This window comes from Cydia pomonella, chromosome 1 (assembly GCF_033807575.1).
Source record: "Cydia pomonella isolate Wapato2018A chromosome 1, ilCydPomo1, whole genome shotgun sequence".
Lineage (NCBI taxonomy): Eukaryota > Metazoa > Arthropoda > Insecta > Lepidoptera > Tortricidae > Cydia > Cydia pomonella.
This window is the reverse complement of record NC_084703.1, coordinates 16,175,121-16,201,642: the sequence shown is the minus strand read 5'-3', so window position 1 is coordinate 16,201,642 and position 26,522 is coordinate 16,175,121. Positions and strand designations below refer to the sequence as shown.

Here is a 26,522-nt window from a genome sequence, read left to right as displayed (position 1 = left end):
TCTGTCCGAGGCTTTGCTCCGTGGTCGTTAGTGCTAGAAAGCTGAAATTCAGCATGGATATATAAATCAATAAAGCCGACAAAGTCGTACAATAAAATGTAATTATTTTTTTTTTGAGTGTACCTCCACTACACGTAAAGTAGGGGTGATTTTTTTTTTGCTTCAACCCTACAGTGTGGGATATCGTTGGAAAGGTCGTTCAAAACTAATAGTGGTCTTCAACAAACATTTTTTAATAAAGTGAATATATTTGGAGATAATCGCTCCGAAAGAAAAAAAAATGTGCCCCCCCCCCCTCTAACTTTTGAACCATAGGTCCAAAAAATATGAAAAAAATCGTGGAAGTAGAGCTTAAGAAAGACATTAAATGAAAACTATAGCGGACATGATCAGTTTAGCTGTTTTTGAGTTATCGCAAAAAGTTTCCCCTTCATCGTAAAAAGACTTACTTTAATTAGGTACTGATTATGAAAATTTGCCTATTTGTTTAACTCGCGTGAAAGGTACCGTTTCATCCCTTGGTTAACAATTTACTATACTTTAAGCTCCAGTTTAGCATATTGTGACGGAAGAGTAACTACGGAACCCTACACTGAGCGTGGCCCGACTTGCTCTTGGGCGGTTTTTGTATTATATGAAGGTACGGAATCCTCCATTATGGGTGGCCCGGTACGCACTTAGCCAATTTGTTAGATTAGATTGAGTTCGAATTAAATAGGCACATACCAAATTAGTTACTTACATATTTATTGGCAATCGCGTTTTCAACATTTACGTAAAAAAAGTACCTGGTGAGTGCACCAGTTTTATATGTTTATCGTAGTCAGTAGTCATCGCCATTGGCCGTTTTTAACGACTACTACTACCAAAGAATAAATTTGGCCGTTAACTACTACCTCCGTTCTACCATACCATACTACTATAATACTACCGTACAGAAATGACACTTCCTAAAAAACCGAAGTTTGACAGCGATTCAGGGACAACTCGTGTTGTCTCTTTCTAATGTATTTCACTATCCCTTAGGGCTATTCAGGGTTGTCAAAATTCAAGTCATTATCTTATCTGTAGTTGTGCACTAAAGGGGTGTTAAGTTGTGCCAACCCTAATAATTGCTCGGAGCAATGCTGCAGAGCCGAACGGAACCGAGAATGCCCGAACACTCTAGTGATAAATTGAAACACCATAAAATCAGGGTTAATATACTTCTTTGGGGTAGTTGATTCACCCAAATATGTACATAGAGCCAGGACCTCCTTCACCGTAATTGTAATAAGCATACTTAATCATTTCTATCGGCATCAAATATATGCTGTTCTAGAAACCTCCTACTCCTCAGAAGGTATCTAATGAGCTTAAACTAGATTTGTTTGCGGTTTGTACTGCAGCATCTGCAAAATGCTAGTTTTTTTTTTTCATTTATTTAAGCTGGAAGTTTTAGCTATGCGCTAAGCCAACCCCGTAATTCAAAATATTACATGTATGTATCTACACAAATGTCTGAGTAACATTTAAAAATGAGGAAAAATAAATATTAAGCAGTTCCTTGGCATCATTAGACGATGGCGAGGCCAAGGCACTGTTACACCATCCTATGTTACTACCATTACCACTGACACGACCGCGCCGCTGGGCAGCGATCCGGACACATTCCGTCAGTACGTGTACTACATCCTCAACCATATTGCAATCTAGGCAATTAGATGAATCTGATAACCTCGTAAGATATTTGAATTTATTAGTAGGTATGTGTCCAGTTTATTATTGCAATTCATTATTACTACAATAATGAATAATAAATAAATCAAAACTCGGAAAGCACTGAACAGTCTACAAATACACACATAGAAAGCTAATTACGACGTCGTGTTCCTTGAAAACACAAGCAAATAAAAGGAAAACATCGTACGTACATAAAAGCTAGAGAGCGGGACTCAGGTGTTTTCAAGTCTGGCCTCCATTTCTCAAAGTGAATCCACGGTGCGGGCCGTATTTTATAATGACACGGGGAGTTTGTGCTACAGCAACGAATGCTGCCCACTCAAGGATTAAGGGACAGGATGTTACCTACTATTTTTTCCTAGCTAGCATGTCGAAATGTAACAGTATAATACTTTAAAAGTAAATAGATTAATATTCAAACTTATTTCAAGTGACGGAGGTTATTTATAGACTTTTATAGTTTCAATAGTAGACATCGATATCAATTGGAATAAAAGTTATAGGTATCTACTTTAATACTTAGTAACCGGTAATGGAACTATAATAAAGATAACGTATTTAACATATTTAATTAAAACAATCATTTTTAATAGGCATTTTCAGTTAAAAGTGAACCTTTAACATTTTTTATTTCTACTCTGAATAACGAGGACTACAAATTTTAAATTTTCGCATACATTTTGTATGGACCGTCATAAAACTGATACCCAAAATTTTTAAAGAAAACGGGGGGCCTTATTATCTTTATTGCAATCAATAGCCCTTGTAATTCTGAGTTGAAATAACCTAATTTTAACTAAAATCTAATTTTAACTACTAATTTTATTTTATTTTGTCAAAAAATAAACTTTACAGAGAAGGAAGTTTGATACCTCAGAAATATGAAGTTATTCGCAGCATTCGACTTGAACACCTGTGTCAGTATATGGAACAAATAAAACAGTTAAGTATAGTTCGTCAATTTAACACAGACTACTACGTTATCACATTGTCAATATAATGGCAATTTCTTTGTGTTCCCATCGCATGCGGAGAATATTCCGTTTATCTATATCCACGTGAACCAAAATGTGTTATTAGGTTACGCATATTTTATTCAGGATCTTTAGATCTCATTTATTTATATGGTCTGCGCACAAACTCTGAGGAATTGTAGAGGATGCCCCGACACCCTCTTGGTGCGGCCCACTGCCTCCCACTTACACCCAGGGGCCCAATATGATTCTAAGGTGTAGGAAAGACCCATAGCTAGCAAACGTGACGATAGACCATACTACCCATTCGTAAATTGAATTTTACAATTTAATAGTTTGAATTGAACGTAGCAAAAATAAATGTACGAAAGCCATAAGGCTACGTCTAACCAACGTCACTTTCTGATAGTAAGCATAATTAATTACGGCCCGGGCTTATTTAACCTCGACCTTCTCAGCAAGAATGTGAAGCTGTCTGCTAGCTCTATATCAGCAGTGAGAGCACTTAGACGCCAAATGATGTAACGAAGCTAATTGTGAATACTACACGACTTGTTTAAAAATCCCGGCGAACTTAATTAATGCTTTTCACGAGAGCACCTGAGACCAGTGCTTAATTCATAATTACAGTGCGGCATAATAACGGGGTGTTTGTGATCATATAAAGCCAGTTTCAAACAAAACATATATCCCGCCTTGCCTGCGAGGTTCCGAGTAAAGATAAAGTAATGGGTATCTAGACACGCGGTAGCGTGTCCAGCCAAGTTCAAAGAAAAAGGAACTGGTGACGCAACCGTGTGTAATATTACACGAACCATTTCGAGCTACTTTTGACCCCTTCACAACTTGGAACTTATTTAACCTACACACATGAAATTGGGCACAGTTATTCAAGCCCTTTCGCTTGTCTAAAATTCAAAATTTCATAAACGTAGCTCAAGCAGTTATTGATAAGATCAAAAACCTAACCCACTTCCAGGTGACCTAGAAACTTGAAATTTGGCACCAAGGTAGGTTATTAGGTGTACATAGGGGAAAAAATCTGAAAACAGAAAATTATTGAAATTTCGATTCAAAAACCTAACCCACTTCCAGATGACCTAGAAACTTGATACTCGTATTTGGCATCAAGGTAGGCTATTAGACATACATAGGGGGAAAAATCTAAAAACAGTAAATTATTGAAAATTCGATTTAAAAAAAATCATATAATGATATAGGTCAAAAACCTAACCCACTTCCAGATGACCTAGATACTTTATATTTGGCAACAAGGTAGGCTATTATGTGTACATGGGGGAAAAAATCTAAAAATAGGAAATTATTGAAAATTAGATTTAAAAAAGTCATATATTGACATAGGTCGAAAACCTAACCCACTTTCAGATGACCTAGAAACTTGATATTTGGCATCAAAGTAGGCCATTAGGTATACATAGGGGAAAAAATCTAAAAATAGCAAATTATTGATAATTCGATTGAAAAAATCATATATTGATATAGGCTAAAAACCTAACCCACTTCCAGGTGACCTAGAATCTTGATATTTGGCAACAAGGGAAACTGCCAGGTGTACATAAGGGAAAAAATTTAAAATCAGAAAATTATTGAAAATTCGATTGAAAAATAATCATATATCGATATAGGTCAAAAACATAACCCACTTCCAATAGGCTACTATTAAGTGTACATAAGGGGAAAAATCTGAAAATAAAAAATTCGATTGAAATAAAATCATATATTGATATAGAACAAAAACAACCCACTTCCAGATTACCTAGAAACTTGAAATTTGGCATCAAGGTAGGCTATTATACGTACATAGGGTAAAAATCTAAAAATAGGCAATTATTGAAAATTCGATTGAAAAAAAACATATATTGATATAGGTCAAAAACCTAACCCACTTCCAGATGACCTAGAAACTTTATATTTGGCAACAAGGTAGGCTATAAGGTGTACATAAGGGAAAAAATCTGAAAACATAAAATTATTGAAAAATCGATTGAATAAAAGTCATTTATTGATATAAAACAAAAACCTAACCCACTTCCATATGACCTAAAAACTTGATATTTGGCAACAAGTTAGGTTATTCGGTGTATACGAGGATAGGGGGAAAATTTTGTAAATAGAAAATGATGAAAAATTGGATTGAAAAAAAAAATTGATATAGAATAGAAACCTAACCCACTTCCAGATTACCTAGAAAGTTGAAATTTGGCATCAAGGTAGGCTATTAGGTGTACATAAGAGAAAAAATCTGAAAACAGAAAATTATTGATAACTCGATTGAAATAAAAACATATTTTGCTATCGATCCAAAACCTAACCCACTTGCAGATGACCCAGAAACTTGATATTTGGCAACAACGTAGGCTAGGCTATAAGAGAAAAAAGTCTGAAATCACAAAATTATTAAAAATTCGATTGAAAAAAAAACATATAAATTGAATTCATATACTTAGTGTTGCTTGGCGATCTACTCCAACTGCCTCCAGTGAGACAACTGTCGCCATTTGAGGCAAAAAAACAACCAACTTTTCGGCGAAATGTTGGATCGAGTAAGAATGGGTGTAATAACAAGTCAAGATAGGTGTGCTTTGTCTAATCGACTCCTTAAATTTACCGCTAAAACCACAACGACCTGCTTAAGGAAATTATAACTTATTTTAAACTGTTGCCCGAAAATACTGTATGCTTATTTCCCACTAAAATATGTGCAATCAGTTTAATAATGCAATGTTGGCAAGTATGGAACAACCAGAAAATAAATTAAATTCCACAAACGAAATAGGCTGTCCACTGTATTTAAAAACAAGAGCAAAGGAAGAACTGAAAAATAACGAGGATGATTCGTCAATAACCGCTGGCTCAGAAAATGTTATCACAATAAAAATAGGTGCACGTGTAATGTTGCGAAGAAACATAGATGTCAGTAAGGGACTGGTAAACGGATCCGTTGGAAAAATAGAAAAGGTACATTGGGACGTCAACAGCAACAATAACGCACGTAAAATTACAATCAAATTTAATCATAATTTAATGTACGAATTAGAACGTGTCAAGACTAAGTTTCAGATATTAAGTTATGCATATGTTCATCGGAAACAATGTCCTATTTGCTTACTATATGCAATTACTATCCACAAATCACAAGGCCTTACTCTTGACACCACTCTTCTTGATACAGGCTCTTCAATATTTAGCAATGGGCAGGCTTACGTTGCACTCTCTAGATGCAAAACCTTAGACGGAGTACATCTTATTAATCTAGATACAAGTCAAATCAAGGCACAAGAACTCTATAATAGAATACAACCGGCCCGAATTGGCCAAATTAAATATAAACCGAAAACATGTAATAAAAATTGCAGATAATGAATGGGCAATTCATCCTAATATTTCGAATGTACAAGAAAATATAGAAAATAACACAAAAAAGAAAACAATACAGCGTAAACGTAGAAAATATAGTAATTTTACTTATAATACGTCGTTGTAGTCTTCGCCTACAAAAGAATTGAGATATACATGGATGCCAAGTTCTGTGTTGAAATCCTGAATTTTTGGTTACAAGAATATGCAACGTTCTAAAATGAATTTATATAACAATTCCTTGTTTCTTGATATTACCATAATGTTTGCTGCTTAATAGGAAATTTATATTTAATCTTAAATTTAAACAGACAATTATTTACACACACTTGGGACGTTATTCAATTTCAAGATTTGATTTGGCTAGTTTTTACTAACAAACCAAATTTTAGAAAAGTAAAATAGCCAAATATAATATAATATAGCCTGTACGTAAAATAAAAACTAGCCAAGTCAAATCTTGAAATGGAATAATGTCTCAAGTGAAATAAATGCATTGTGTTAATAATTGTCTGTTTCATTTTCAAGATTTTTCTTTAATAATTCAGGATTTCAACACAGAACTTGGCATCTATGTATATCTCTATTCTTTTGTAGGCGAAGACTACAACGACGCATTATCTTAATTTTATATTGAACTTGGCTCTCATTTCACATTTATGTTTTTGATGGGATAACTATTACTTAAGAATACAATATACTGATTGTGGTCTGAACACAGGATAGGAGGCTCTATTTTATTATTAATAATACACTTATACATATCCCTGAGGGATAGTTCATTAATATTGTAAATGTTAAGATAGTTATATTTAATGTTTTAGACAATAATATTGCTTATTATTTATATTTTTGAGTTCTACACGTGTTGTTATGGAAGAGCGGGTTCTTCTATCACAGGATTTTTATACTTACTAGAAGACAATCCTTTACAATGTACCCTGTATTATAAACAAATAAAACATTTTTCATTTTAATTTTTTCATATCACTAAATCAAGCACATTCAATAAAAACATATGTAATGTGACAATTTTTTTTCTATGGGTACTGCAGGGGTCAGCAAAGCCGCATGCGACCTTATGAAGGATACCCAAAAAATTAACACTTACAGTTCTTAGACGACTGGAAACCACATTTGCGGCTCTATGATACTTCTTTTGAATTGAATTCTACTGCGGTTAGTTCTTCTTCTCATAAGTTTGCCGACCCCTGGCTAATGGACTAACAAATATATTTAATTAGTGCCAATACACATACAGTGACAGGATATACTAGCAGCATTTCCGTTCTTAAAATATAAGCTAATTTCACACTCAGACATAAATACCTCGTCCTATGTAAATATTGTTAATGTAAGTGTAAGTTGGGCGCCATACATCTGCAGCTGCACACTGCAGCGATAACTTAACCGCTGGTTCACTCGCCGTATAAAATATTCAGTAGCAAATAGACGCGGTCCTATTATTACATACAAACCATTTCATGGCAATTTCTCTTTGTTTTCTTTTGGATATTGCTGTTCGTTTTTAGAGAACATCTTTCTTTGCGTGTTTGTTTTTTTGACAATAATTTGTGTTCGAAACAACGGCCAATCCACCATTTACTAAAAACTTGTAATTTATATAATAATGGTAGGTATAATAATTCTTCCTATTTGCCGGGCACATGCCTCCGCTCATGCATGAAAGGGATTAGGCTATAGTCCCCACGCTGGTCAAAGCGGGTAGAATTCATATAAGGTCATCACGGTTAAGTGTGGCTGCGGGATAAGTGTGGCTAGCCAGTGGGCCTTGTTTACATAGGGAGTTATTAGTGTTTGTTTGCGACTTACATTTGCTACGTGCGTTTAGTGGCAAATATATGAACTTGCAATTGTTTAAACACTAATCAATGTGTAAACAACCCCGATGTGAAGGCCAGTCACACTTATTCCGTAGCCACACTTACCCGTATTAACCTTTCACCTATGAATTTCTTCGTGGACGCATGTAGGTTTCTTCATGGCGTTTTCTTTCACCGGAAAGTAATTATCAAATGATATTTCGTACGTAAGTTGCTCATCAAGAAACTCATTGGTACGAGACGAAGTTCAAACCCGCGATCTCCGGATTGAAAGTCGCTGGTTTTACCGCTAGGTAACAAACGCTTACATATGTCAGTAATAATTTGCATATTTAAAAAGTTTATATCTTATAAAGCAACTTTTACATTAGCATTTTCAACCAAAATGGTAGCCTGGAAAATCACAAAATGAAATACTTTAGTAACCATTGTTGGGGAGGTCGAGCAAAATGAGAGTGCACTAAATGAGACCCTTTGAGGCAAATACCAACTTAGATAATGAGAATTTTCACCGGGAGAACGGGATTTGTAATTTGAACTTGAAACCTAGCGAACCCTTAACTTTAACATTGAACGTTGTTTAAAATTAATGAGCCATAAGGAAATCAAATGGCTGCAGTATTATACTGTTGTTTCAAGAGAAATGCTTTAATTGAGCTGCATATCAATGTAGTACTAACCTATTACGTATAATTAAATGGGTACGCAAAGACAAAACAATTACCTCATCTGAAAAAAATATTTTTGATTTCGATTTAAATACATATAATACTTTTATGACATAAAGAAATGTTTTTACGTTTTGTTAGTTTAAAAATGTATTTTTCGGTCACTTGTCTACGTCATTTTATAACACTATATAGAATGTCTAAATAAGCTATATTGAAACGATAACCGATGATAATAGAAATTCAAACTTCAAAACATAATAGTAATCGGCCAAGAGCATGTCGGGCCATGCTCAGTGTAGGGTTTCGTAGTTACCATTCTGTTAGACTAGGCTAAACGGGGGCTATTAGCAAGTAAGAAACGTGTACGTTAAAATCATAAGAGATTGCCTATGCAGCGCTTTGTACGTCTTTTTACTTATGAAGAGAAGACTTTTCTATAACTCAAAAAGGGCTGGACCCATCATATTTGCCATAGTTTTCATTGAAAGTATCTATAAAGCTTTTGTTTTACTATATTTTTCATATTTTTGGACCCATAGTTAAAAATTTAGAGGAGGGGGATTTCTTTCGGAGTGATTGTTTCCGAAAATACTTACTTTATCAAAAATATTGTAAGGTAATTTATTCATTTTGAAATACCTATCCAACGACTTTCCACATCATTCGGTCAAAGCGAAAAAAAAAGACAGACAGACATGGCTGCTGCAGTTGACTACGGAACCCTAAAAATCTCAAAATATTTGTAGTACCTAAGAATAAGTCAAATTATGCGTACAGCGCACCAAACAAGACATTTTATAAAAGAGCTCGGCTGGGTAATTCCACGAGATTGTATTAACGTCAGTTACCAATTTTTTCGTGGGTTCTTACATTAATTAAATTAAATTCCTTAGAATTGCAACTAACATTTTTCTAATTAAGCAAATTTAAGTATCCAGATATCTACCTGTAGGGCTACGCCAGACATACAGGTACTTAAATTTGCTTATTTAATGTAAGAAAACACGAAATAATTGGAAACTGACGTTACAGTCTCGTGGAATTACCCGGCTGAGTATTCGATTGATCGGATTAGATCCATGCGAGTACACTTGGCATAACGAAGAAGAATTTCATCGGCGCGGTGTTTATGTTTTATGCATCGCTTTAGCGCACTTATCCCACCCCGTCTCGCCCCGGCTGCGCACTCCATTACAAGTAACACGCGGCAACGCGTAGCCGCAACGATACCTGCTGTAAGCACCCCCCAGTGCCGCGTGAATATGTCACATGCCCAGCAACACCCCACTTTCCATCTGTATATAAGTAGGGATGTGACACGCGGCCACTTTTATGTTACACGTGTACAGTTGCTACGAATACGATATATCACTATCAAGGATCCATTATACCTAAATATATTCATGGACTACTTAATTTTAATATGACGCAATAGTAGATAGTTAACTAAGGGATGTAATTATGCCTTTCACCAAAGTTAAACACTCTACTTTTCATTTCGAATACGAGGAAAGCAAAATACTTAAGTACATGTGTTTTTTTTAACATGACTATATACATATAATTTTAAATAGCATTTCTTGGGTGTACCTTCAGTTAACCATTTACGCAAAAGTAAAGTTATTTATAATATGGGGAGTTAAATATCAGAATGTAAATATTTTCCAAATCCATTTCAAACCAAATTTCTATTGCTGATCGAAAAAAAAATCGTAAGTAAAATGCTCTAGAGCAGAAACGTATCACTTTGATAGGGTAGTGACCCTGCCTATGAATCCGATGCTTCCGGGTTCAAATCTTGGTGTTCCTGAGTCATGAATGTTGTCTATGTATTTAAGTCTTTATCTGTCATTGTCTGAGCTACACAACACAAGCCTCCTTGAACTTACTGTGAGTGTTAGTCAATTTGTGTAAATATGTCCTATAATATTTATTTATTCTGCACTCTTTTTAGAACAACAATGACCCTCTTTCAAAGTATGAGAAATGAAAATATTCATACCAAGTCACTCTTACATAACTTTAGAATAAGTAAAATAAAGCACGTTCCTTTGAAAATACCGCAAATCAAGAAAAACATTGTCAGTATATAAATATTAGTAATCGTACATTACATGACTAGAAAATAAAAATACGAACAAAAAAAAACAATAATCAAAAACAATTTCCATTTCCATTCAAATGCTAATTTTTATACCTATGATTTTAGTTTAAGAATAACATAAATATGTACTAAAAAATATTATTAAGTGGTGGGCGATGTGGGTGAAAGCGAGGGGGTGAAAATATATTATTAAATATCTCTGCAATGTTTTTAGAGAAAAGTTTATGCTTTCGTTATTTTCCTTTTCAGAATATCATAAGTAACAAATCTCCCACTAAATGTCTAACAGACAGACACAACGTTTTCAGCAACCAATGATTGTAATGCTTAATCCAACCAAACACACATTAACTGCTGGCGTTGCTTATATGTGTAGTATTTTAGTTACTCACACACTACCTACCTTTTATTCAGAGTGAAAATCTGTTTCGTAACACGCTCCTTAATCATTCGCCGTTACACATAAAAGTGGCATTGAAATCGCCAACCCATTCAATATTCAAACTATCCTGGAGCCGCGCGACTACAGAATTCAAGGGGAAAGGGGCCGGGGTTGTAATATTAATGGTACCGCCTAAGGTATGCTCGGATTTTACTCATTAGGGGTATTATGTGGACGGTTTCAAAATGATAAATGAGTCGAGGACGCTAAAATGAGTAAGGCGACTTGTACCCTGTGTTTGTTAATGTTTTACGGCGGCTTCGTATGGCTAACACGCTTGCCCCGGGCTAATGGATCATTTCTATAATTATTAAAACCCTCACTATTTGCACAAAGTGCCGGCTTTGCTAACAACCGGCAATCTTTTCACTGCCAAAATAGCCGTGTGAAATATAGGTTAAGCTCTACTTATTTCATTCGATCTCCCTTCGTCGACCGGCAATAACAAATAATACGATATGTAGTGAGTATAGTGTAGTGTGCGACATCTTTTTTGTGAATTATTTATTATACTTGTAGATCCAGTTATATCAAAAGTTATATTAAATACAGGGTGGCCAAATAAGAAGTATACATTTTGTTTTTGAATTTTAACTGTATTAAGTTCAAAAATTATTAGGTATTGTTTTAAAAATATATTCTTCAGGGTTGGCAAATTCATGCGAAACATAATGTCTGACATATGTCCACCTCTAACAGCAGGCAAATGTAAGCCCTTATCATCCCAATGTTCAGCATCTATTCGCACATTTTTGGCATTATCTTAGTACATTTGTGTCGAATAGTCGGTTTTAACTGTTTAAATTTCATCAGCTCGTTAGCATAGACACGTAATTTTAGATAGCCCCACAGAAATAAGTCAAGAGCTACAAAATTTGGAGAATTTGGGTGCCAATCACTGTCACTTTTTTTCAAAATTAATCGAGCAAACAACGTGTTTTAAACAACAGAAACATTTGAGATAAAATTGCTTGCTGCTAGTGGTATACATTTGGCAGAAATTATCTTCCGTATACAATTGCCAACCCTGAATAATATATTTATGAAAAAATATTTAATAAAATTTCCACTTAATGTAATTAAAATTTAAAAACAAAGTGTATCATTCTTATTTGTCCACCCTGTACATATGCCTAGCTTGTTGCAATATTCAGAATTATCGTATTCACTATCAACATATTTTTTTAACTTTCGCGTGATGCAGTGTTTTGCTTAGTGGCTCAAACACATAATTAAAAGCGTATACTTGACTTCCACCCGATACATCAAAAGCTTAGAAGCATGTATACAACGTAGTAGCATTATTCGAACTCACAAAGGGACTGCACGAAGTTCCCTAATTGTATTAACTCTTACACGTGTTCACCGCCCTACAGTGGTGTTTTGATTTAACATTTGTTAAAGTTACGTTTTTTATGATTCGACTCGATTTGCATCGGGCGCGCATGATTAAGTGTAAGCAAAATGCCTAATAACACGACATCCAGTGAGATTTTTCAAAAAAAATAATTAAGACCTGATTCTCACAGATCCTGGTATTTTTGGGTTCCTTCAACTCGCTATCGCTAGCATATTCAATCTTGTATTTTTTTCTATTTATCTTTCAATTGTAGTTTCCAATACGTCACGCTCATACAAGTGAACTTTTCAAACTAACTCGTGACGTAATGTAACGAACATTTTGGGACATTTTTTTATGGAGAATGCTAACGATTCTGAGTAGAATGAGCCCAAGAAAGTCCAGATTTGTAAGAATCAGGTTTTCAATATATATTTATTTTAGAAAACGCCCCAGTGCACTTCGCGCGCTCCCATCAGTGTGAGCGTCTCGTCCGTCAAGGGCGTATCATAAGATTATACTAATAAATTGTAACATCCGAATACCCCTCCTGATTCAAAGAAGAAAAAACATTAGGTAAAGCAGATATGATTTCCATATACATTTTCGTACATTGAGCCGCCTGTCGACATCTCTACTGCGCTTGCATTATTATTATATTGCTGTCAAGCTCGCACAGTGACATTGATAACCGGCATCACGGGCGGTACGGCATATAACTATGTATGCGAGTGCAATAGCGATGTCAACAGGCGGGCCAAAGTCGAAAATCTATATGGAAAACGTCTCTCTTTTATTTATTGTGATGTCTGTCTAGAAAACTATCAACCCGACATGTACCCCTCACTTGAAAATTTAAAAACGTAATATGAAAATATCGGTTTAATACTTAACAGTATGTTGCCTCTTCTCACATAAGCCGCTCATCCGATTTAGACGTGATTTGGTATGTAACTTAGATATATTGACGCCTGGGGAAGGACGTGGGGTAGTTTTTTTACAATCAATCTGTCTGTCTGTTACCTTACAAGCTTAAAATGCTGAAAAGATTTATATGAAATTTAGTACTAAGAAGACTGAGGCCCAGAAAGGGACTTAGGGTAGTTTTTATTAATCATAATCATCATCCACGCAGACAAAGTCCCGGGCAGAAGCTAGTAAAATGTAAACTAAAAGTTTTAGAGCATCCATTCATAATTATTGGAGTGTACCGGCTATTAGATTCATTGCCAGTATTAAAATTAAATGGCAATTTCAACATATGATAAATTACATGATATAATGTATTATCGAAAGCCTGAACTGTAATTATTTTAAAATGATGTCATGTGTTAGTCCAATATTGACCACGCCCGACCAGCCGAGCCGGTAAACATTAATAACCAAGAGCGTTACGCCACCAAGCATGCAATCTGCTATTTAATTAAAATAACTAACCGCTCAGACATGTCAAACCAACATTAATTCCACGTAGCTAATGCGCGGTATTTGGAGAAGATTTATACAATTTGTACTGAAAGGCTAGCGAATGAAAAGCCGACTCCTGGGGGTTCCAATCGCTGACCAAGTGTACGAGTAAGCGGATCGTATGCTCAGACTACATTCAAGTGTGCTCTTGGATTCCGTAAGTAGTAGCGAATATTTAGCACAGATTTGTTTTGGTTCGTTCGATCGTACGACTCGACTGCACTCAGTAACCGATAGGAATAATGCCCCAGTGCCTTCCTTCGAATTCCGCTGATTAGGGAGCTTTTCAAACGGTTTGCAACTAAGAGGAAATTTATGTATTCGATCATTTCTGTAAAAACTATTTCTGAGGAATATCAGAAAATCGCAATCATATTACCTACATCCTTCACGCTGAATTATATATAAAATATACCTATATAGACATTGAAGTCTGGGTTTGTTTTATTAAAATAGGCCTAATATCGAAATAAATGTTGTATGAAATGTAAAGGTTTAATTAAACTTTCGGCGAAACGTTGCTAAAGCTAAACAATATTTTTATTTTAAATAAAACCAAAAGTCCTAAGACTAATTAGATTGATTAAAATTTTGATAGGACAAGTCGTATTCATAATATTGAGTGTAGTTGTGTTGTGCAACGTGCTCGCAACGTGAACACACCACGCCTAACTCGCTTAAATCCCCTGGCAAACTACGGCGAGGTTCACTCTGTCGCAGCTATGTGAATAATACAAAGGGATGAAAGTTTACAAAGGGTTTTTAAATCTGCTTCTCTCGAGTCAAAGATCTTACGGATAAGGGACTTTTGTATAGAACGGGACAAAAATAACAGAGATATCATACACTTTATTTTCGTAAAAGGAAATACTTAATAGCTAAGACATGACGGTCTGGTCATTTCATATATATTGTATCTATCGTATTTTACTATAACTATATTCATATTTAGTCGAAATTAGACTTGGAAAATGGTACATATGTCTAACAAACGTTTAGATGAGAATCAATATTATACACCTAAGGTATAGTGTATGTGTATTTTTAGAATTAATAAGAACGCAGAAGAAAGTCTGGGAATGTTTATAGGGTACGCCAAGTGATATTACACCTAAAAATAGGTTATAGGCGTTCCAAAATTGAAGCGCTTACCTTGTACAAATTGCACAAGTTACCTATAGTCGCGCCTAAGCAAGCAAGAAATGTGCACGTACTAACGAGCTCCCAAAATCGAAAGTCGAAGAGACAAGCTTAGGTTTAACAACGAGTATGACAACGATGAACGGAATGCGAAAATCAATCAAAAATAACAGATTTATTCGTAGGTAAATATAGAAATAAATATGGAAGTATTTTTTGTGCTCCTTATGTGTGAGTATAACTTATCTATAGTTATATTAATATCATTGGGTACGGCATAATAACGAAGTAATCTCAACTATCACGATTAGTTTAAGAAAAACGTGAAATGGGTACTTTGCTTGGCAAGACTCCGAAGTTTACAGATTCCAAAAAACACCCCGTAGGTACAGTAAGCTGCAGAGATAACTGACCCCCTGCAAACAAGTTTCGATACACATACATAAGACTTTTATTGCGTCCTACATCGCCATGACTTATTGTTATTATAATTGCAGCAAAGCGGTATATATTCCAATGTACTCACCTAAATATCGCAATAATTCATGTGTAGTATAAATTATGCGCGCACAATCTTGGGAGGGGGAGGAGAGTAGCAATTAAGTGCGAAACGTACAGTCGGGTCAAATATACAACAGCAGGTAAATGATCAATAATAATGGTATCTATATCTACATAAACTAGTGGCTCCGAAAGCCGATCCACACGGTTAAATAAATAGTGACATATTAATAAATGTTACGGGTTTTAGAAGTGTTCCACGAGACAACATGCCCTTATTTACTATTATAACAAGAAATCAACTGGACCATGTGCTCAAAGAAGTCCATTATGCTCTGGTCTTTATTATATTACTCCCGGATTTTAACTGATGTGCGCAGCCGTGTTTTTAGGGTTCCGTACCAAAAAAGTACAAAAGGACAAGCTTTTACCTTATTCTAGTCTGATGATACAGGCTAAGTGTGATGTTGAATATCTAAGTACCTATGACAGTAATAAAAGTTTGTATCAAAACTGATTTTAAGGAAAACTAAACCAAACAAACAAACCAACAACAAATAAACCAAAAACAAAGTTTCATAACAAAAAACTGACTCGTCACACTTTACGCCAAAAAAAAATTTATACTAATTTTGCCTTATCTGAATCTGTCAGGCATTTATAAATGTATACATATAGTATTTTATACAATCGTTATATAATAGAGAGTTTTTCAGTCGAGTACCGTGTTTTGGCAACGAAGCTTGCTGAGTTGCCAAAGTGAGGTACGAGCTTGAAAAGCTTGATTATATCACTATTGTATACAATATTTTTTCTACGAGTCAAAATAAAAATAATACTTTAAACTAATAAAATCATACAGGTAAACAAGCCAAAAGTATACAGCAATTTAAGATACGCGAGCAGCTGCGATACCTTCATACTCGTACGCGCCGCGGCCGCCGGGACCCGGCGGGGTGGTCAACGACACCTTCTATTAACTCATGAGGCCCTGGAACTTGCTAAATTCAATTTTTTGAAAGTTTTTTCTCGATTTTGGCCAATCGTAGCCTATGGAGACTAACAAGCAATGGTAAGCGGTTTTCGTAGTCTATGGATGTTGCTATATTAAGGGTGTCACATGTGCGTTTATGACTTCTGCAATTAATAATTAATTTGAGCTATCGTTTTGTTTTGTCCTCTTGACCGCGACGAGCTGTGATTGGTCCATTTCATTATAGTTGACTAAACCGTTTCGAAATGAATATTATAGTTGAATTGGGAGCTCATACATGAAAAGTACCCAATTTCAGTTTGGTATACGAAATCTTAATTCAACCATTACAGTCGACGAGTAGAAATAGTTATTTGTACAACAAGAGAGCAAAGTTTGATATTTCTTCGAGTGCTTGTTTTGCTCGCTACGCTCGTGAATCTACTATAGAATCTTTCGCTTGCACGGGACTCAAAAGCGCACGAGATGTAAATAACTTTGATCTCGTGTAGTACACAAAATTTTTCACGTCAGTCAGCCATCAAAAAATACAACCTGAAAAAATGTAATCCGTCTTCATCACTATTTTACTCATGTTTTCTGAAGGTATTCTAACAATTAACTTTAATTACCGCAATAAAACAAAACGAAAGAAATTTCAATAAAACAATACGAAAATAATGAATTAACGAACATCAATTGACAGTTCATACGACAACTTTTTTTTGTTAAAAAAAAACTTTGTAAGTTACGGTCCGAATTGCGGATACTACTATTTGTCAACTATAGTAGAGATCATTAAAAGTCGTTAAGTAGAATTATTTACTGCATAATAATTGCGTAAATTTGTATAAATATATTGTTTTCATTGTATAATAAAATACGTAAAATATGGTATTTTTATTAAATTTTAAACTTTTATTTCATTAATTAATTATTACGAATGAAGACTCGTAGGGTGTTTTGGAACGATGCGGTCTGACTATTTCGGGGGTCTATTATAAACAGTCAATATTTATCGTTGACTTACGTATGCACTTTTTTGTCTCTTTCTTTTTGCTAATGACGTGAAAGGGACAAAGACAATAGAATCCAAATACTTCGAACTTGTATTAGGCCCCGCACGTTGAAATGACATTCGAATATGAAGGTCACTTGAATGTTATTTTGTCTCACTCAGTGAGCAAAATGCGAATTTGCTCACTGTTTTTAAGCAGCAAATTACCCTTGTTCCAGCTGCTGACGTGAAAAAAGAATTATGATACATGTGTGTGTGTTAAGGATAAGCTCGATTTCATGTTCTCTCTTTAATAATATCTCCGCTAGTAGGCATTTAAATTCTAGTAATAGAATTGAAAAATAGTGATCAAAACCACTATATTCCTCATTTCCATCGCTCGCATGTCAAATATAGCATTTCGCCGTTTTCCACAGATTTTCGAGTGACGAAAATGAGAGTACGAAATTCAAAAATCACCCCCCAGGTATAGTCACACACTCTAACACCTTGACAATAGAGGCGTGTTCAGATATTTGTGATCACCTTGGCCGCTCCGATATACGTGATGGCGACTGTATATCTAGTTACTTGTATACATATAAGTTGTATCTAGTTATTGAAAAATCTACTCCTACTACTAAGCAAAACCTTTGGTTAATACGAACTCAATCGAAAACGTTTTGGAAGCAACATGTCCCTTTTCCGCTTGAAGTACGTTGTAGTTGCCTGTACAGTCGGCATCAATAGTAGCGGATGAAACTACACTCCAAAAGTATCTGCCATTATCATGCTGCACCACGGCCATTTTGTGGCACTCTTTATGTTTTTAGTACATTGTGTAATTTGTCTCGTTTATGTTTAAGAATTAAAATAATTCTATTCAATTATAGGATTCTAATAATGTGCTAAACTTCCAAAAAACATCTACATACATTTTGTGACAGCTACCCTAAATAAAAATCAAATGCCACTCTTGACTGGGAATGGTAGACACTTTTGACGCGTAATTTGGTCTGTTACTTTTGATGCTCACTGTACTACCGGGGATTATTAACGGGTGTAATGGTGTAACAAAAACTGATCAATGTGCCGCTCGGCCGATAATAACTTGGGTTTCTTCGGACGCTAATTGACTGAAGCACAACAGATACGTTATAATGCTCGTAATATACCGTCTTCGGTTTTTGTTTAGGGAAAAACAAGCGATAATTAATTACGAGAGAATGTTTTTTTGACAAACAATATTCTTATTGAGCTAACGGCATAGGAAAAATACTTTACACATTAATTTATACATCTATACATAACTAACATAGCAATATAGTTTGGCAAACCATTTGTAAAATTAGGAATGTAAATTCAAGAATGGAAAAGCAGCAATAATATTTACTTCTATGAATAGTTTCATCACTAAAGTGAGCTATGGAGTCTTTGTTAACATTAAGATGAAAGTCATACTCATCCTCATTGATTAAGTTCGTCCGGATCGTTTTATAATACTATTCTGACATTATAAAAATATGATAAATATTACCTATATTGCAGTCTCATCGCTCCAATGTTTTATTTAAGTATCTAGAGAACATACTATATTGATTGTTCTATGGATTTATTGTAGTACCTGCATATTATTAGTTATTCGTCAAGGAAGATGGTGGTGTATTTTCTTATAGTTATTATTTATTTTATGAATTAAATTAATGAGTATGAATATGACTTTAATTTTAAAGTTAACAACGAATAACTGTCATTTTAATCTTACCGTGCTAAAAATATTCCGAAGCCTGTTCATCACCCTTGCTCGTAAAGTAATAGCTGATGTAGTATTATAAAAAAAAAATAGCTGGAGCCCCTTTTGCATAAAGTGTTAGATTATACGTTTCATATTTAAAATTAGTAACACAACGAACGGTTTGCAGACTCATTATTTACTTTGCTTGGAAAGTTTGATTAAACAATAATAACAAAAACGAAGCAGTAGCATTATTAATTTTCTGAATTGGTAGAGTTGATCCTGCTCTACTTTCATACTAATGACTCCTAAATTTTCCTGTATATTTTCCAAAAATATAACAAAGCCAATTGAGAAGTGTCTTTTTAAAAGGGCTTATTTCTCTATAAAACCATATAAAATAAGTTTTTAGCTAAAATTTCATTTTTGGTACATGCTTTTATCGCTGACTGTGCTTTAAGGTTGCGTTGTTTTATCACAGAGTTCCCTTGGCCACATCCTGTCACCATCATCAAATCAGCTCGATAGTACCTACCATCATACTGAATTGTTACCCGACTTACAGACGTTAGACGTCCGGTCTGGCCTAGTGGGTAGTGACCCTGCCTATGAAGCCAATAGTCCTGGGTTCGAATCCCAGTAAGGGCATTTATTTGTTTGATATTTGTTCCTGAATCCTGGATGTTTTCTATGTATTTAAGCATTTGTATACAGGGTGACCTTAGCCATTGGACAAACCCTGAAATCCCACGTAGGGTTACTTCTCTGGAATGCTTTGACGTTAATATTTTTTTTAATTAGAACGAAAGATAAAAAAATAAATTTTTCGAACAAAAGTTATTTGCAATAATCGACAACAAAAAGAAACACACTGTGTTAATCTTTGGCAGTGTTTTTGACAATGTGTTCGAAATATTTGATAATGATGACATTTTTCAAAAGTCAGAAGCTTTATTAGTGTCATAAATAAAAAGGTAATCAAAAAGGTCGAAGGTTCCATACCATTCTTTTAGGATATCATATTACCATAGGAGCTACTAACACATACAGGCTGCTCCAAAGTAAAAAATGGTAATTTGTTAATTTCTTCGAAACCGCTACACCGGTCGTTATGATACTTTGTACACTGGTTCTAAATACCCTAATGCATATGTACATTTTGGCCTTGTCCAATGGCTAGGGACACCCTGTATTATATATATCGTAGTCCGAGTACCCACAACACAAGCCTTCTTGGCTTACCGTGGGACTTATAAGTCTAAAATCTGTAAGAATGAACTTTTCACACATCGCAACACCCGTAGAACGTAAACGCACAAGTCACTTTGAAATTATAAACAAAATCCGACAACGATATTACACCTTGTCATATACGTAAACACAATATTTCACTTTTCATAAACATAATGAATGTTACATTTCTTCATATGTCAGTTATTGAATATTTTACGTCTACGTCTTTTTTTTTAAATTTAGTGTTGTGACCAGTTCTGCTGTTCCGATTCATGTAACATTTCCGTAAGTCGATAAAAATCGATTATGTAATCAATAGGCAATATAAATATATTATATTTATAATGGAAATTTTGTAATGTCATACATAATTAGTAAATATCAATTATTAATTTGAGAAGATTTGTGATACTAAATATATAGGCATATAACAAGAAAAAATCTATTGTAGTAAAATCGATTCGAATAATTCATAAATAATCGCTAAATTTGACAAACGATACGTTTTAGCCCCATCACTAATTACGTCAATACTCAAGTGTCAAAAGTTAATTATTAGAGATTTTAGACCAAAGAGCATATAATCACTACGTTCTAGACTATAGTCAATTTATGTAGGAATGTCCCTATAATATCTATTTATTTATTTACAAAATTTTAGGTCAATCGGAAACCGTGAAGTGGGTCAAATTTAGCTTCCAAGATTTGACCCACACAAACAGACATACATACTAACAGGGCAGGGTAGGGCAGAGCAAGTTAAATAAAAGCTTGTAAAAAAATAAGCCCACACTCCTCAATTGTCAATGTTATTTATTTTAATTATTTACGTCATGCTCTCCAGTAACCCCACATTGCATTTTGGCATTTTTTGTTATATAAGGATTTAGCACACAATAGATACTAAATTCGTACTTACTTTAACTTTACACTAAAATTGTGCCTCAACAGATTAGGAGTAAAAGCCAAATGTGTGTAATGTAGAGCATTCTCTCAATTTTTTCCCATTAATATTATATTTTCTACTAAACGAGAGGCCAGAAAATGTTGTACTAACGATTTCACCCTCAAATAAACTATGTATAGTTTAATTAGGTACCTAACTATAAACTTACTTTGTTTATATCGTGGAAACGCGATATGAAATGCACATGGATGTTATACAGAAATGATGCTTAAGAAACGTACAAAATCTTAAGCTCATAAAAATATAACATTTGGCTGTTGTTCATAAAAAAATGCATGTCAATATGTTACCCCAAGGAATGTTCTCATCGTGCCGGATTGTTAATAAAAGCATATTTTACAACTATTAATGTGTTAATAATACTGTACGTAAAGTGTACAAAATTAAAAAATTAAAAACCAGTAGTTGTAATTTTTCCAAAAAAAAATAATACTACTAAAAGTTATGATACGGCACGTCGCCTGTCCATTTTTTTTTCAAAGAATAATTGTGGATTTCATGAATATTTTATTAAATAAATAGAATGTGTATGATATGTACAAAGTGAAAAGAACAATTTAAAATTTGTGTCTATTGCTATTTTAAACAAAAAGACAGGAAGATGCTCGCATTAGTGAAAGTCTTCGTCTCGGTATTTTATTGCGAAGGAAGCATAATTTACATAGTTTGTTGTTTTAATAAAAATACATATTCATAAAACGTACTGTATCTACTAAGCATTGAAAAACCATTGAAAAACAATACTTTATCTTTTTTTATCAATAAAACAGACTTATTCTTAAATTCTTATTAAAATAGCAATAGAAATTATGTATAAATTGTAATTTTTTTTTTATATTGTACATATAATTTACATTCTATATACTTTTAAATGATCACGAAATCTACAATTATTCCTTGAAAAAAATGGACCGACGACGTGCCGTATCATAACTAACTAACGTATAACTTTTAGTAGAACCACATTAATGTACCTATTTTTTGTGGAAAAAATACAATCTACTGGTTTCTAATTGTGCTAAATATTTGAACACTTTACGTACAGTATTATTAACACATTAATACTTGTAAAATATGATTTTATTAACAAACCGGCACGATGAGAAAACATTACTTGGCGGTAACATTTTGACATTTTTTTTAATGAACAAAAGTAAAATATGGTTGGCACTTGGTATGTATCGATAGTTTCAGACGTCACTGTAACTTATAATCCTTCGAATGCCGCAGTCCTGGCGCTTTTTCCGGATCTATTCACGCTTAATAACTTTGTTTGTTCCCAGACGTACCCCGAGGAGCGCACCTGCCGGCGCGAACGGCCAGCGCCGGGGCTCTTCACCTCCATAAAACTGCCGGAAGCGGAGCCCCCAAACGGAGTGGCGCCCCTGCTGGACTTCCCGCGGGGGCGCATGCGACCAGTCACCTTCCTCGGCGAGGGCCCGTATGGGAGTGTAAGTACCCTTTTCCTTTTATCAGATCGGCTTCGAGCTTTGCGAATTCCATTGTGGTCTAGGAAAGGGAATATCGTGACATTTTTACTTAGTTAATTTTTAATATTGAATGATTGATACTCATTAAATATATCATTCTTATTTTTCGAGCTCGATTACAACTTATTGGTGAGACAAATGGAACAAAATTAGAAAATAATCTGTGTTGCAAATAAACAAATGTAAAAATCAAATATTTCCCCACAGCCCTCTGTCACTACGTTGGTACCGTAGATATAAAAATAAGCTTGAATAAATACTCAAAGAGAAAGGCAAGACCTTTTATTAATTAAAAGACAATAAATATTTTATCTTTAATGTTTTCAAAGGTCATGCGCTGAGTTTTTCTGACATCATGATATTTACTTGTTGAGACATATGTTTTTATAATTATCTTACAAAAGCTCACCTAATACCGATGTAATTCAACTATTCAACAATGGCGCTGTAATTAATAATTGAAAATATTAATATCGCTGTTCCAAAGAATTTTATTATCGTCAAACTCGAATAATCCCCATCATACTGATATTTTATGTTTATCAGATTACATTATAAAATAATATTTTCTGATTATCGAAAATACCTCCACATGTTTTTTTATATAGTTGTATTTTTGCAGCTTAATACAGCACAATACGGCATTTTTAATTTAATAAACAATATTTGTTACACGAACATACGTTTCACTGTCACTGTATGTAGTTGTAGCTTACATAACAACTGATCGTAGTCTGTGCGTAAAGTGAGTCAACCGTTACTGTCTGATATACGGGAACTCCAACTTGCCGTCGCCATCCTACTCCGTGGCTGTGACGCACGCAACTTTATACCTATGACAAGTCGCGCGAGATGCGGCAAGATGTACCTACCTACTAGACGTGCTGAAAAGCGGCGTACTTAAATGAATAAAATTTTAGAAATGCAAAGATATATTATACTCGTATTGTGAATTTAAAATAAAAAATCTTCTCAGGTTGTATACCTCATTCCGTGTTCCTTTATTTTACTAAGGGCCTGTTTCACATTTGCCAAGTAAAGTTTTGGATAGCTAATTAACAAATAAATTAACCGTCATGCGAAACTTAGCACTTAATCTACCAGTTAAGTTTATTTGAAGACTGTGAAACGCCAAAGTTGACTTTATTCGTCAGATAAGTGAGAAGTAGCATTCAGGACTTTACTTGGACATTATGAAACAGGCCCTAAGAGTAATAACTAGTTGCTATCAATCATAGTATATGAAAATATCATCTTCTATCGGATTCGGGACATGCTTTGGCTCTTCTTCCTTTTTCTCGGATGACACCAATGATTTCAACAGAACGTTAAAGCTGGGTTTACTGGGACTCTTTTCAGCGGTTTCTTCATTCTGGACCTGGGAGACATCCTGCGCGGGGGGCTCGGAGCGGGGTGCAGAAGCCGTCATATTGTCTATATCTGGCATAGGAATTATGGGAGGGTTTCTTTTTAACGATTCATCTTTTTCTTCGCGGCCTGAAAGCACCAATGTCTCATATAGCAGCGTTTCCTTAGTTCTATGTTTTAGAAAACACCGTCCGCGTCCGATTTTTTTCTTATAAAGAGTTAAATACTATAAGGTTCACACGAATCCGCTGCCAAAAAGTGAAAATTACTGTCTCAATACTTAGCATGATCTTTACGTAAAATCTATTAGTCTGGTACAGTAAGCATCCAAAAGTAACTACCGTTCGACAACTGGTCTGGGTCAGTGGGTAGTGACCCTGCCTATGAAGCCGATGGTCCTGGGTTCGAATCCCGATAGGGGAATATATTTGTGTGGTGAGTACAAATTTGTTAAACAAAGTAAACAGACCGAGTAGCAGATTTGTATGTATCACTTCTATTCGCTTTAATTTCTCTGTATCACCATTTCTAGCAAAAAATGACTACAAGTAACATGTTACTTGAATGTTTTTTTGTGAAATATCACGTCATGTTACTTCAGAATGTATTTACAAAATGAGAGCGTATCTCCGATTATATGGCGGCAGCTAGGTTCGTCTGACTCTTAAAAAGTAAACAGTTCACTGGTATTCTGTCACTGAAATCACAAACCGATCGGAATACAGAAAACCCCGCTTATGTAGATTTTGAAGGTCTGGCCAAAAACGCGTCTTAGGTGGAAAATCGTATTAACTTAAAGGTCAACTTACCTGGTAACATTATTTTGTTTTTTAAATTAGCAATGAAGTTATCCATTATTATGGTTAAAAATAACTAAGAGTCAAATTTACTTTAAATTTTCGGATGTTTTTTCTGGTATTATAATTTATATGTACTTATAAACGTATGACATACAAAACATTATGACATTTAGGTGATAAAAAGAATGAACCGTAAGATATATTACTTTCCTGCCAGATACTATGCAAAGAGGTTGACTATGTACTATTTATGTCAAAACGAAATTCAAGATCAATGCAAAATATTTATGAAGTAATCTGATAAGTATTATTATTACATCTGTTTACGAAAATGTTAGCCAGTATATTACAATACGTAATGCAACAATAAGCGTTCTAAACGGGTGTGTAATGTTTAATTTAATTATAAAAATAATTATCATTAGACTTAGATTAACTATTTAGAAGCGCTGGTAGCCTAGCGGTAAGAGCATGCGACTTGCAATCCGGAGGTCGCGAGTTCAAACCCCGGCTCGTACCAATGACTTTTAGAACTTACGTGCGAAATATCATTTGATATTTACCAGTTGCGTTTCAGTGAAGGAAAACATCGTGAGGAAACCGGACTTATTCCAATAAGGCCTAGTTTACCCTGTGGGTTGGAAGGCTTTCGCTTTTGTAAAAACTAGTGCCTACGCCAACTCTCGGGATCAGTTACCAAGCGGACCCCAGGCTCTCATGAGTGTAAAAATGCCGGTACAACGCTTGGACTAATAATACTGGGACAACGCGAGGAAGAAGAAGATAAAAATAACTATACACTAGTCGTAATGCCATTTTACTTGTTATAACTTATAATGTAATTAGTATTATAATTTGATGTTTTTATATTATGATTTAATTTAAACCGCAATTGACATTGAAATCGCAGTTCTAACTTAACCTAACCCTATTCGTTCTAGCTAGGCCCTAGACTTTCTAAAAGCCTATACAGCAGTCATTTTATCCTTGATACTATTTATTTAGATATTTCAGTAGTTATCACAACAAATTATATTTCGTCTATTGGGTTGGTTATTCTGTCTGTCGTTGTATAGTTCACCGAAGCGTTAGCGAAGGCCTCCTCAATTTGCTTTCGTATGTCCGGATGTTCCGCTTTACAGGTCGCTACGTGAAATGTTGTGATTAGATTCTATGATTAAATATTTTTGGTCGATCCATTTTTTGAAAAACTTACAAAATGCGGAAATTGGCATAAAGGACTTCGTTGTGACTTCACTGTGACTCAACGAACTAAGTATTTTTGTCTTTTACATTTTCTAAGCTTAATGAGAGCTATACAGCTCACGAGACTACTATTAGGTATTTGAGACATGAAAAAGTTCAGTATGCGACCTC

The 26,522-nt window shown here is 34.6% G+C and overlaps 2 protein-coding genes across 2 annotated transcripts in view; one reads left to right on the top strand and one right to left on the bottom strand.

Moving 5' to 3' along the window:
* The window catches only part of LOC133516815 (epithelial discoidin domain-containing receptor 1-like), a 277,132-nt gene that overhangs the window by 227,137 nt on the left and 23,473 nt on the right, over nt 1-26,522 (top strand). Inside the window, exon 12 of the mRNA XM_061849795.1 lies at nt 22,771-22,938. Coding sequence (XP_061705779.1) covers nt 22,771-22,938 — 168 coding nt within the window. The remainder of the gene's footprint in view (nt 1-22,770; nt 22,939-26,522) is intronic.
* Nucleotides 23,892-25,315, bottom strand: LOC133516846 (uncharacterized). Its single transcript, XM_061849842.1, has 2 exons — nt 25,155-25,315; nt 23,892-24,474 (listed from the first exon to the last, which is right to left on the bottom strand). The coding sequence occupies exons 1-2, from the start codon at nt 25,198-25,200 to the stop codon at nt 24,206-24,208; spliced, it is 315 nt and encodes a 104-aa protein (XP_061705826.1). The 5' UTR covers nt 25,201-25,315; the 3' UTR covers nt 23,892-24,205.

Bases quoted from the DNA above. Each gene is read 5' to 3' on its own strand.
- LOC133516846 (XM_061849842.1), bottom strand. From the start codon at position 25,200: ATGGATAACTTCATTGCTAATTTAAAAAACAAAATAATGTTACCAG. The intron at 24,475-25,154 runs GTAAGTTGACCT...TGGTGCTTTCAG, and splicing joins AAACAAAATAATGTTACCAG to GCCGCGAAGAAAAAGATGAA.